This window comes from Phyllobates terribilis, unplaced genomic scaffold (assembly GCF_046119375.1).
Source record: "Phyllobates terribilis strain yellow unplaced genomic scaffold, ASM4611937v1 Scaffold_4__5_contigs__length_816908805, whole genome shotgun sequence".
Classification (NCBI taxonomy): Eukaryota; Metazoa; Chordata; class Amphibia; order Anura; family Dendrobatidae; genus Phyllobates; species Phyllobates terribilis.
This window is the reverse complement of record NW_027362764.1, coordinates 503,722,549-503,736,474: the sequence shown is the minus strand read 5'-3', so window position 1 is coordinate 503,736,474 and position 13,926 is coordinate 503,722,549. Positions and strand designations below refer to the sequence as shown.

Here is a 13,926-nt window from a genome sequence, read left to right as displayed (position 1 = left end):
TATCTTGTGATCATAATGTATGCAAGAACAAACCACAAACCAAATATAAGGTTCACTTAGTTGCTCATTCTTATTTTCTATGAAATATGGAACTACTGTTAAGGTATGTTCACATTGTGTCTTTCTGGCAATCAAAACTTTTATTTTTTATTTTTAACTGTTTTTTGATATTTTTTAACAATAAGTAACATTACTATATGAAGGCCGTTATCTCTGATAAAAATAACATTTCCTCTAAGTGCAAACTTGGCTCATAAACCATGTAACTAAATGCGATTTTTAAAAAAGATACAATCAAGGGACTGTAATAGCCATAACTTTAAACTAGGACATGACTAGATGCACACAAATAGAAAAAGGATTGGGGAATAGAGAACCAATTAGTAAACTGTATTCAGTAATGAACTGAGGCAGCTTAAAGCTGAAGAATATTGGCAATGGTTTGCTGTCAGATCATGTTCCGTCCAGTAGTTGTCCCATAAAGTCAAAGTATCCATTAAAGGTACCTACTTTTATCTTGGAGTACAGCTGTCAGATAGTCCATGTTTCTAACATCCTTGATTCGTGAATTGGGTTGATGGTGGTTGGGTTATTTTCCATTGTTTTAAAATTGAGCATTTGACAGCCGTTAAGAAGTAGATTCGCAGGCTGGCTTTTTTTTCCCATTGGGAAGTGTAGGACATTAAGTAATGCATTGGGTTCAGTGATATCTTTTATATGTAATATTTGAGAGAAAAAATCCTTAACTTATCTCCAGAAATTACGGATTAGAAAGCAGGACCAAAAAAATATCAATTGTCTGCCCCCATCTCCACACACCGACAACCTCTATCCGGTACTTTTTAAATAAGTTTGTGCAGAAAAGAGGGTGTAGGATACCACAGGAATAACAGCAAATTGTTTTCCCGTACAAATTGGTAGGATTGTTCTTTTGATCATTTTGTTAGTGCCTTTTCCTCCATTTTATTTATTTTTTTTGTTTTGAGCCTAGTCGTTTAGGAACATCGGAAAAAGTTGGAGTGTGAAGATACCCTTAAGCTCCACTCAGCTATTACATAATACAACCCCTGGCAAAAATTATGCAATCACCGGGCTCGGAGGATGTTCATTCAGTTGTTTAATGTTGTTGAAAAAAAGCAGATCACAGACATGGCACAAAACTAAAGTCATTTCAAATGGCAACTTTAGGGCTTTAAGAAACACTAAAAGAAATCAAGATAAAAAATGTGGTACTGAGTAAGGGTAATTTTTTTTTCAGACCAAGCCAAGGGAAAAAATTATGGAATCCATAACCAATTCAAAACCATTTGAAATGACACTAGGTTTGTGCCATGTCTGTGATCTGCTGTTTTTTCAACAACCTTAAATAACTGAATGAACATCCTCCGAGCCCGGTGATTCCATAATTTTTGCCAGGGGTTGTAGTAGCATGTGGTTATAGATTTCAGAATAGTTACTGAAAAGTCTGTGTGTTGCATGATTTTCTATTTATACACCCATGTTTCATGACTTTTATTTTTTGTAGATATTGAAGTATCTGTGTTCACTTATAATGTGTTTATTAGCTACAGTATGTGTTCTTATGATCTGTTTTGGAGCTTTTTTCATGAGCCTAAGCCTGAAAAGGTTAAAAATTGTATGTTGTTCTTAATATGGTAATAAGCTACAAAGTATTTGCTCTCTAAATCAGTGTCTATCTCCTAATATAGGCCATGTGTATTTTTTATGGACAAATAAAATAGCTTTTTCTTAAATGCTTCATCCTGTGTCAACTACACATCAATATACTAAGTGATAGTCATTTTGTTAACTGAGTTAATACCATCCATTTTGGTATTTGGTTTTTAAGATCTGACTTCAAAGTAAGAATTCATTTTAGAGATGTAATTGAGTCCTGAGAATATGTAAGCACTGATTATAGAAAATGTACATTCCTTGGTCTTACACTGCTGTAATTAGTTAACCCATAACTGTGACAATGTCAGTCCAGTACAAGGGTCTTGAAAAGTGGAACCTTGGCATTGCAATTTGTCTGGGACAAGGTCTAAAGCTGGATTGGATGGCTGTTGGCCAAACTATGCTTCGGCAGATCTTTGGCTGGCGGCTTTCTTAACCGACTTTCCTATACTGAGGAGCGCTCGTTTGACCACATGCTCCTGTGTTCTGTGAGAAGGCTAGCAGTTGACACGTCTGCCGGCGGCTTATCTCCTAAAGAACAATGCTATTGGCAGTCTGAAATCTAATATGCACATATGACATCTACCTACAATCAGTCAGTTGGCACCCCCATACATATTTGACAGTCAGCCTTAACTGTCGATATCAGTGGGTCCGGCTAACATTAGCCTAATGTGTAAGGAGCCTTTAGGGACTTTCCCATTCTTTATTACGCGCTCTGGCAAGTAAGTTTTGGATGGTTTTCGAAGTAGTCCTAGATTAGTAGAATGTGGCACAAATGTTTAACTCTGAGTAGTCAAAGCGGAGTCATAGCCAGCAGGGCTGTGGAGTCTGAGTCGTGAAGTTGGAGTCTGTGTCCATTTTGGTGGACTCTGTATAAAATGGACCGACTCCAATTCCTAAAATATATAAGGTGGCCCAGTGGTTAGCACTGCAGCCTTGCAGCGCTGGGGTCCTGGGTTCAAATCCCACCAAGGACAACATCTGCAAGGAGTTTGTATGTTCTCCCTGTTTTTGCGTGGGTTTCCTCCGGGTTCTCCGGTTTCCTCCGACACTCCAAAGACATACTGATAGGGAATCTAGATTGTGAGCCCCGATGGGGACAGCGACGATAATGTTAGCGCTATATAAAAATAAAGATTATTATTAATAAATTGGGTACAGTAGTTCAATGCAGTTTGTGGGGAATATTTTTCATAAGAATTTGGGAAAGTTATGAAATCTACTATAAATGTCTGTCCTATTCCTGATCTAAGGGTCTAGACTTTTAGCTGAGATGAATCTGTGCTACAGTAAATTTATCACTTAAACATGAGCCATGTATGAGGGAGTCGGAGTCATGGAAATTGAGGAGTCGGAGGTTTGGCGTACCGACTCCACAGCCCTGATAGCCAGAAGACCAGTCAAGAACAACAAATCCAGAAGTCTTAAAGGATGTAGACTCCTGAATCCAGGCCAGAAGTCAAAGTAGAGAAGCAAACAAAAATTATCAAATCCAAGAGGCATGAGTAGAGACAAACACAAGCATGCTATAGAATAGATACAGGCATGATCCAGCAGCAGAATCTGATACTCTGTTACATAATTAGATACTTGGGTTGGTGACATAAAGGCCAAGTGCCCTATTACAAAAGTAACACCTGGGCACATCAAATTGTTGTGGAGGTGCAGTGCTGGAATGAGGAGAGGGGAGTAACTATATCACTCTCGCTTATAGTAATGTAATCATTTTAATACCTGGAGTGGTAAATCGATTAATTGGTTTGATCATTGACTTCTACAGACTTTCTTTGGATCTTTGGGCAGACTCTGGTAAATGAGCTGTTTCCCACCAATTAGATAGAGTTGGTTGCGTGACAATTGCAAAATGACTTCCATGACACTGCTGTGCATTGTGTAAGCCCCCATGCACATTAGACTAACGTCATCTGAACTTCGCAGTATCGGTGGCCTTGGCAGACAGTCTCGTGTGTATGCGGGCCTCTCGACTCTTCCCCCAACAAATTTGGTCGGGGATAAGATTCCAGCATGTCCTAATTTGCACTGCAGATGATGATTTTTGGTCTCTGCAAGATATCCTGCCCCAAGAAGAATTTGGCAGCGTCTCTTGTAGAGAACACAACAGTGCACGGCAGGGCGAGCGCTCTTGTGTATGGAGGATTTGGGAGAGCTAGCTGCTTTTCGAACCATCGTTTGACTAACCGGTATCTATTGTATATGGGGCCCCTGTGACATTTTTTTATTTTATCTTTATTTCAGTACAGAGTGGTAAAGATGCCGGTTTAGTAAAATCATGGCTTCTGCTGGTAAAATCTGTCATCATGCCATGATGAGTGGCAATTTGTCTCCTGGAGAATTGGCTCTGGAACCTCTGGTTATGTGCAAGCTGTGTCTATGTGAACATCCCCTTGATATGATGACCACCCTTCATGAATGCAGCTGTATCTTCTGCACAAAGGTAAGAAGTTTCTTTATAATTGATGGTAAATAATATTGTAGGGTTGAAAGTTTGATAATAGAAATAAAATCCACCACTTTCCACCAAATCAAATTTCCAGATATTTTTTTCTTCATCAGACTTTCCACTGCCCTTAGCAGGGCGCTAGATCCTGAATTTGAAAGTGTTCAGTAAAAGCACAAAATACTGTGCATACTCCATATAATTTTCAGTTTATGAATAAAGTCTATTTAGGCTAGCATGTCTAACATGTGGGCCGAATGAATAGTCCTTTTATGCATGTGTTATTTCAGTGTTTTATAGCATCCTGACAAACTGCACAAAAAATGCAAAATTACATACTTATTCAACATTTTAGCAGAGCAGCACTAGACTATACAGGTTTATTTTCGCCTGGGTAGGTATATAATTTTTTCATGTACATCTCATGTTAGTGAGATAAAACAGAACATAGTAACTTCATTCCCAGGAAATTAACCACCCACAACTTCTGCTTTGGGGGTTGGGAGGCTTCAGAAATTAAATAAGTTACATGCCCATCAGTGGTTTACTGTTATAGCTGATGCGTGTTTGTGTAATATGTTTGATATATGTAAGACTTGCATAGAAAACCGTAGAATGGTATTTTACTATGAGGAAATCCAAAAGATCGGAGAATGCCATATTTAGTAATTCTAAAAATGGCTCCATATTGGAATGATATATATACAGGTTTGTTTCACAATAATTGCTATGCATAACATTGAGCAATAATTAAAGATATTTGGAGACCATCTTAAAGGGAATCTGTCGCTAGGTTTTTGATACCTAATACATGAACAGTATAATGTAGAGACAGAGACCCTGAGTCCAGCAAAGTCACTTTTTGGGCTGCTTACTGAAGATTTCATAAAATCCCTGTTTAATCAGCAGGATATGATCAATTAAGGACTAGTAAACCTATTGCCATGTAGTCCTCCATATTCATGGGCTCTGTATAACCTCACCCACCAGCACTGATGGGCAGAAAACAGCCAATGTACCGTGTACATAGAAAGCTGTGGGCAGGATTATACAGACTTTAACATTCAGAGAACTGGAAAATCTGCAGGAAAAACATACTTTGAGAAGCCACCTGGGGACTATGTCTTTTGGATTACTAGTTTGAGGCAGGTCCCCATTGGCTTCTCCATGCCCCATTGCCCCTAGACTGACAGGGACATAGGGAAAAAAGTATAGGGAGAGACCTATCAGACCTTTTATCGAAGCACATAAAGCCTCACTTACGTAATACTTAAAGGGGTTGTCCGGTACTTTTAAAAAAAATGCCAGTGTGTTTTAATGATAAATACAACCTTCTTTCTAATTACCTTGCGCTGCTGTTTCTGCCTGTGAGCGGCGCCATCACTGGCCGCGCACAGGCAGCACGTGACCCCCGGCTGCAGCCCACAACCCAGCACCCACCGCAGGGACCCCAGCGCTGAGTCACGCCTCACTTGTCGTGAGGTCACGTGCTGCCTGTGAGCGGCCACCAATAGCGCCGCTCACAGGCAGTATCAGCAGCGCAAGGTAATTAGAAAAAAGGTTGTATTTATCATTAAAACACACTGGCATTTTTTTAAAAGCACTGGACAACCCCTTTAAACAGAACTTAATTTTTGGCATTCAGTAGTCCAGGAGAGTTGGTTACATTTTAATATTTTACCAGAATGTGTTTTGACCCTTTCCAAGCCTTTAACTCCTTAGAGGGGTAGGCCGCTTTTATCTTTATTTTAACTAATGTGCTGTGGCACTTACTAATATATGCAATAGCAGTCAAAAGTTTGGACATACCTGTTCATAGAATGGTATTCTTTGTTCTTATTGGAATGTGCACATTGTAGATTCAGACTGAAGGCAGCAAAAACGAGAAGAGTCAAATGTGGAAACAAGGATTAAAGAAATAGTTGTGAAACATACCAGAATATTTGTTTAATCTTAGATTTCTCAGAGTATACCATTTTTACTCTGGTGACATGCCCTTGGCATTCTCTCAACCAGCTTCATCAGGTAGTCACTTGAAATAGCTTCTGATGAACAGATATGCCTCGTGAAATGACAATCCATTATTAGTTTAAGACATGAATGTTCGTTAATCTGCACTTGAGGATACCTTAAAGATTCTAGCCATTTTCCAGTCATGAAAACCATTGATTGCTAAGATGAAACTGGCTCTCATACAAACTGCCCCAGGAAAGGAAGACCAAGAATTCTGTCTGCAGAGGAGGATAAGTTCATCATAGTTACCAGCCGCAGAAACTGCAAATTTATAGTACCTCAGTTAATAGCCCTGATAAATGATGCAGAGACATCAAGTAACCGACACATCTCAACATCAACCTTCTAGAGCAGACTACGAGAAGCAGTCCTTTCTGGTCGAATTGCTGCAAAGAAGCAACTATTGAGGACCGCAAACAAGAAGAGAAGACTTGGACTAAATAACCCAAGGACTGGGAGATTAAATTAGTGGAATTCTGTGTTTTGGTTTGATCAATCAAAATTTTTAGATTTTTGATGCCCACTGTGAAGCATTGAGGGGGAAGTGTAATGATGTGAAGGTGCTTTTTTTGATGATATTGTAGGTAATTTATGTCAAATTCACAGCTCACTTACTGAGCATGGCTACCACAGCATTCTGCAATAACAAGCCATCCCATTTGTTTTGCACTTAGTAGGGCCATCATTTGTGTTGCTACAGGACAATGACCCAAAACACAACTCCAGGCTATGTAAGTGCTATGTGACTAAGAAAGTAAAGTGCTGCCTCAGATGACATGGTCTACACAATAACCTAACCTCAATCCAATTGAGATAGTATCGGAAGAGTTAGTACCGCAGATTGAAGGCAAACCAGCCAACAAGTGCTCAGTACCTCTGGGAAATCTTTCAAGACTGTTGGAAAGCTATTATAGGTGACCATCTGTTGAAGCTGCTTGAGACCATGAATAGTTTGTGAATCTAAGGTATGGCTGTCTGGTTTGTTTCACGTGTGTGTGTGTGTGTGTGTGTGTGTGTGTGTGTGTGTTGTTGTTGTTTTTTTTACACCTCGTTTCTATGTGTTCCTTCGAGGTTTTGCTGCCATCTGTTTGAGTATACAGTGTTCACATTCCAATAACAAGGAAAACCATTGCATTAATAGGCGTGTCTAAACTTTACATATTTGTAATTATTACAGATTTTCCTACTCCACTAACCTCTGGAGCGTAGTGTACTGTATTAATCAGTGAGCATATGCCTGTAAGAGCAGTGATTAGAAAGCGCCTCCTCCCTTCCCCCTGCACCTCCCACATTCCCCGCTGCACAATTGCAGGGCGCCAGTGGGTCACCATGTCAGCCGTGGGCCTAGGCTGGGCTTCACAGGAGAACATCAGTTATACTCTACTGCAATACAGATCACAGGGACTAACGAAAAGGAAAAAAATGTAAAAAATCTTTTAAAATCTAAAATTTCAAATTGCTACATCTCATCCCCCTTTTCCTTGTTCAAAAATAAATAAATTGACAACACCAAATATGTTTTTTTTTTATATATATATCTGTAAAAGCATGATATTTCAAAATATAAAATTGTTTAAACAGTACGGTAAACACCAAAATGAAAACAAAAAAATTGAACCTCCCAGAATTGCCTTTTTTTTTTTTTTTTTGATTGGTCGCTGCTCCCCTCCCCCCTCAAGCACCTCAAAAAAAATTCAAGAAAAAGCGATTGAAACATGGTGTGTACCCTAAAATGGTATTAATAAAAATAAAAACTGTAGCACAGTGTGCAAAAACAAGCCTTCACACAGCTCTATTGACAGAAATATAACCGTTACTGGTCGCAGAAAATGGCGACACAACCAAAAAATATTAACTTTTAAAAGTTTGGTATCGCTGCAATCGTACTGAACTTGAGAATAATGTCGCCAGGTCATTTTTGCCGCATACTAAATGTAAAAAAATTGCGGAATTATTATTATTATTTTCTCTCTTTATCATTCCTTATAGTCTCATGCTATGTACCATTTCAAATTCTTCTGCTATTTTGTAAATGTTTAGTGTAATGATCACATATGCCAAGATCCATACAAACGAATGCAGGAGCGTAATGCCACATACTGAAAGAAGGGAAACCTAATCCATAATGATGACGGCTGGGTGCAGACAACTGTAGATTCTCTTGTCCGAGAGAATCGGGCCGATTATGCAAATCAAACTCTGATCGAAGTTTGATAAGAGTGTGATCAGTGTTCTCAGATTCTCTCGTACGACAAGATAGAATGGTGAAGATGGGGAATTTTTTTTTTCTCTAGCTGCACCCAGATGACATCCAAGTGCAGTCCAATGTTTGCACGCACTCATTGGCTTGCATGGCCGAGTACGTTCTGAAATCGGATATGTGCACGACTCCATAGAATAGCATTGGTCTAAGTGCGACCCAATGTTTTGTCGGATTGCACTCGGACTGAAAATACGGCTGTCTGCACAAGCCCTAAAACTGATGTGTAGAGTGTAGAGTGTAGAGTGTAGAGTGTAGAGTGTAGAGTGTAGAGTGTAGAGTGTAGAGTGTAGAGTGTAGAGTGTAGAGTGTAGAGTGTAGAGTGTAGAGTGTAGAGTGTAGAGTGTAGAGTGTAGAGTGTAGAGTGTAGAGTGTAGATAAAAATGTGATGATAATATATAGACATCCAAGCACATGGCCACCAGTACTGTAGAATATAAATGTTTATGCACATACTGTATCTAATGTGGTACGCAAAGCCATCACCACTGCATAGCTGCTTGTATATAGCCTAATTTATGCAAAAGGTAAACTTTCTGCTATACATTTGACCTATATATTCCTATGGGTACATTAAAGTATACATTTGGATAATTGTGCACTTGTTTTTTTATAGCCAAACATCTGCGGACTAACACATAAATGTGACATACAGTATAAAGACAGAGCCTAATCTAGTCATCATCGACTATTTTAATGCCCATTATATGAATAAGGCTAAAGGAGAGGATGCACCGCCGTGTAAAATTTAGGGTGCTACACAGATGTTGGCAGTAATTAAAGAAACACAAAAAAACACAATACTCATAACCGTGTGTACGCCTATATGGAGATATTAAATATTTATTGTAAATATAACATGTACAAAATACTGGACAACAATTAAATACAAAAACTAGAGAGAAAAAATCTATCCACCACGGCATAAGATAAATATAAGTATGCTCAGATGCAAGAATTATGATATACACTTGTAAACCAGTTTCTGATAATCAAATTGTGAAAGACATGTCCGTATAATATAGGATAGAATGTCTGAGAGAGTGCATACAGTGAGGTTGGGATATGAACATAATAAAATAGAAACTGTGGGTGAAGTATAAGATGTAATGCCAATACAATCAAGTATAATATACAGGGTAGAATGTATCCATAGATCAGATCAATATCATATAGCAATTGTAATACTGGTAAGCCTAAACCTATAGTAAAAATGAATGCAAAAATAAGAAACTATCAAATGTCAAGTAAAAAAAATATATGTTAGGAAAATATACAAAATTCAAAATGTGATGTCCAAAACCTTTGGGAGAGAATAAAAAAATGAACATCAAGGGGCAAGGTTATAGTGCCATAGGTGTAGACCCCATGCATATCGCTGCTAGTAGCAGCTTTATCAGAAGAAAAGACATTTGTGTTATGCCAGATTATTTAATGCCCACTGCAATTTTTTTTTTTTTTTGGCAACTATAGTTAACTATCCACACTAAGAGCATCATCATGAGATCTCTTGAGTATTATAGTATACTACCACTGTTTACCCCATACAATACATCAGTATACAGTTTCTCTATAGTCACAACTGTAGAAAACCATTGTAATATTTATATCTACATATTTTATGTTCCATTCTTGATAAATGTTCTTGCTCTGTAATCATGGATTCTTTAAATAGAGAATTCAACTCCTTCATGGACCCAGAAGTCAAAATAACTTTTGAACGTGTTTGTTCACACATTGCATTATTCTAGCATTTTTTTTCAAGAGTAAAACCTGCTGTTATGGAAATAAACCTGTCCCGGGTAATTCCTTTCAGGTCTAGTTTCAGAATCCATAAGGTATCGGCTATTATTGTAAGAAAACTCTGCAACTTGCAAAATGGAGCTATTTAGATACATTGTCAATAATTTAAAGAGTTACTCAAAATACTAAATAATTCCCTATCTAGAAGACTAGTGATAACTTACTGATCTGTGGGAGTCAGAACAGTGGACCCCCAGCAATCCAGAGAATCGGGCTCTGGAAAGCCTGTCTTGAATATAGCAGAGGTGCACAAGCTTGACTGCCAGATAAGTCGGCGTGCAGCAGCTTTCTCTAGCATTCCAATAGATATTACATGGAGCAGAGGTTGAACATGTACACCAGATCCAGTACCCCATTAGGAATTGCTGGATGTCCCAGAGGTCTGATCCCCAGTGATCATTGACTTATACCCTATCTACAGTCTGATTTTTTTTTTTTTTCATTTGAAAGGGAATCTGTCACCAGGTTTTTGCTATGTAATCTGAGAGCATCGTGATGTAGGGCCAGAGACCCTGATTCCAGTTATGTAGGCCTTGCTGGGCTGCTTGCTGTAGTTTTGAAAAAATCACAGCTTTCTCTGCTGCAGGTCTAGCAGTTCTCTGAATGCTGAGCTCAGTATAACCCTGCCAATACCCCAGATTGCCATCTTTCTGCCATTGTACAGGGTACACAGAAAGCTCTCAATCTGTCAATGACCGAGCAGGAGGACAACATGGCATGAGTCTGCTGATTTAAAAAATACTTATTTTATTGATACTACAACAAGCAGCCCAGTAATGGACACATCACTGGAATCCGAGGTCAATGCCCCTAACTAATGCTGCTCTGAGATTACATGGCATAAACCTGCTGATAGATTCCCTTTAATTTTGTTTTAACCATTTTGAAGCAGATCAGACAATCGGGAATAGAATATTTTTGCACACAAATATGTGCACATGGTACTGTTGGGTAATCAGAATGTACCTACACTTATATTGATGAAGTGCTTTTTGTCCCCTCTAGTGCCTCAGACAATATGTGCAGTTGGCAGTTCGGGAAGGATTCGGTTCTCCTATCACATGCCCAGACATGGTGTGTTCAAACCGGGGTCTCCTTCAGGAAGCGGAGGTACAGACATCTAAACTGCTTCCTTTTTTAGATAAAAGCCCCAATTATTACTGACTTATTTAGGCGTTTTCCTTACCAGTAATGTATACCTGCCATCAATCTCTTATTGCTCTGAAAGTCACAGTGGAGTTCTATGCCTGCAGTAATGTTTACCTTCAGCTATTTTATATCCACTGAAATATATCCTAATCTTCTATGAGCTGGTAAAGTACCAGCTACTGCTGAGCCTTATGACTGCGGTGTCCTGTGTGTTCAGGCTGGCGTGACCCGCTCCTTCCTAGTTTGCATGCTTCTGCACAATCATATGTGCAAACAGAACTATGTGTTTTGTTGTGGCAATAAGAATGGGACATGAGAGCCGGGCATTAGTAAATAAAAGATGATAAAAATATGCAAAGTCTCAATAACAGTCAGTTTTCCATGCAGATAACTTGTTTGCCACTCAGATCCTCATTCTATTTTTCTACATCTAGTATATATTTGTATCTTTTGAAAAGATAGGGGGAAAAAGTGTTTTTTTTCCCCATGGCAAACAGTCAGATAGTTGGTTGAATGTTATCTATTTTATCTCGGTGTTTTCCATTGGTGTGCCAACGTTCTTACTTGTATTACCTGCAATGCAATTTGTTTTGGACATTATTTAGTACAAACTTATTACATTTTAAATTAAATTCTTAAATACACTGGTAAGGCTCTGTTCACATTAGTCACCAGTTTGTTAGGGCTACCATAACTGCAGATGGTAAGTTTAGAGAAGCAAGCAGTGATGCTCATCTCATCAAAATTACGGACGGCTTGACTGAGCCCATTAAAGGTCAAAGATCTGTTGACATCATGGATTTTACCATAAAGAGAAGCTATGACGCTAGTGTTAACAAAGCCTAAAATGTATAAAAAATCACATTGATGTAAACAATGCAACATTAAACCTTCTCTTTCATCTTCCCATTGTGATTATTAAAACAAAGACTCTTAATTAGGTTTTATAAACTAGTCCAATCTTGTCGTAGCCCAGCGCATCCACCTATGATTGTCAAATACACATTGCTACATCTGTTTTTTGATTAACCTGTAAAGGACCCAGACATTTTTCACTCTTGCACTTTCATCTTTTTCTTCCCCTTGTTCAAAGGGCTAAACCTTTTTTATTTTGCCATGAGGGTTTGTTTTTGGCTGTTTTCCATTTTTGCTCCTTTGGTTTCTTTCTTCCCCATATTCCAAGAACCATAACATTATTTTTTTTTATTTCATGTTTTTTAAAACTTTTGTTTTTACTATATTTTGTAGTTCCCTTAGGGAACTTGAACCTGTGATTGTCTGTCGCTTGTACTACATACAGCCATGCCAAAGTATGGCTGTACAGTTAGGTCTAGAAATATTTGGACAGTGACCGAATCTTCATGATTTGGGCTCTGCATGCCACTATTTTTTACTTAAAATGAAACGACTGATATGCAATTCAAGTGTAGACTTTCAGGTTTAATTAACCCCTTCACCCCCGGGCCATTTTCCGTTTTTGCCCCCCTTCTTCCCAGAGCCATAAGTTTTTTTTTGTTTTGTTTTTTTTTCAGTCACTATGGCCATGTGAGGGCTTATTTTTTGTTGTTGTACTTTTGAACGACACCATTGGTTTTACCACATCATGCACTGGAAAACTGTAAAAAAAAAAAAAATTCCAAGTGCGGTGAAATTGAAAAAAAGTGCAAATCCACAGTTGTGGGTTTTTTTGTTGTTTTTTTAACCATGTTTGCTAAATGCTGAAACTGACCTGTCATAATTCTCCAGGTTATTACAAGTTCGTGGATACCAAATATGTATAGGTTCTTTTTTATTTAAGTGGTGAAAAAAAATTTCCGCGCCGAGCTGGCATTTTAATTGATAACATTTTGGGGTAGATATGATGTTTTGATCGCCGGTATTGTATTTTATTGCAGTGTTGCGGCAACAAAAAAAAAAGTAATTCTGGCTTTTTTGATTTTTTTTTCTCATTACGCAGTTTATCGATCGGATTAACTCTTTTTATATTTATAGATCAGGCAATTCTGAACGTGGCGATACCAAATAAGAGTATATTTATTAATTTATTTTTTTGCTTTATTTTAAATGCAGCAAAAGGGGGGTGATTTAAAAAAATGTGTGTGTGTGTATATATGTATACAGTACAGACCAAAAGTTTGGACACACCTTCTCATTTAAAGATTTTTCTCTATTTTCATGACTTTGAAAATTGTACATTCACACTGAAGGCATCAAAACTATGAATTAACACATGTGGAATTATATACTTAACAAAAAAGTGTGAAACAACTGAAAATATGTCTTATGTTCTAGGTTCTTCAAAGTAGCCACCTTTTGGTTTGATGACTGCTTTGCACACTCTTGACATTCTCTTGATGAGCTTCAAGAGGTAGTCACCGGAAATGGCTTTCACTTCACAGGTGTGCCCTGTCAGGTTTAATAACTGTGATTTCTTTCCTTATAAATGGGGTTGGGACCATCAGTTGTGTTGTGCAGAAGTCTAGTGGATACTCAGCTGACAGTCCTACTGAATAGACTGTTAGCTGCTTTTTTCTTGCCATTATACAAATTCTAAGTAAAGAAA

The 13,926-nt window shown here is 38.2% G+C and overlaps 1 protein-coding gene across 1 annotated transcript in view; it reads left to right on the top strand.

The window, feature by feature from the left end:
* RNF144B (ring finger protein 144B) overlaps nt 1–13,926 on the top strand; it is a 100,573-nt gene that overhangs the window by 48,577 nt on the left and 38,070 nt on the right. The window contains exons 2-3 of the mRNA XM_073678838.1: nt 3,937–4,135; nt 11,220–11,324. Of these exons, the coding sequence (XP_073534939.1) occupies nt 3,971–4,135; nt 11,220–11,324 (270 nt within the window). The 5' untranslated portion in view covers nt 3,937–3,970. The remainder of the gene's footprint in view (nt 1–3,936; nt 4,136–11,219; nt 11,325–13,926) is intronic.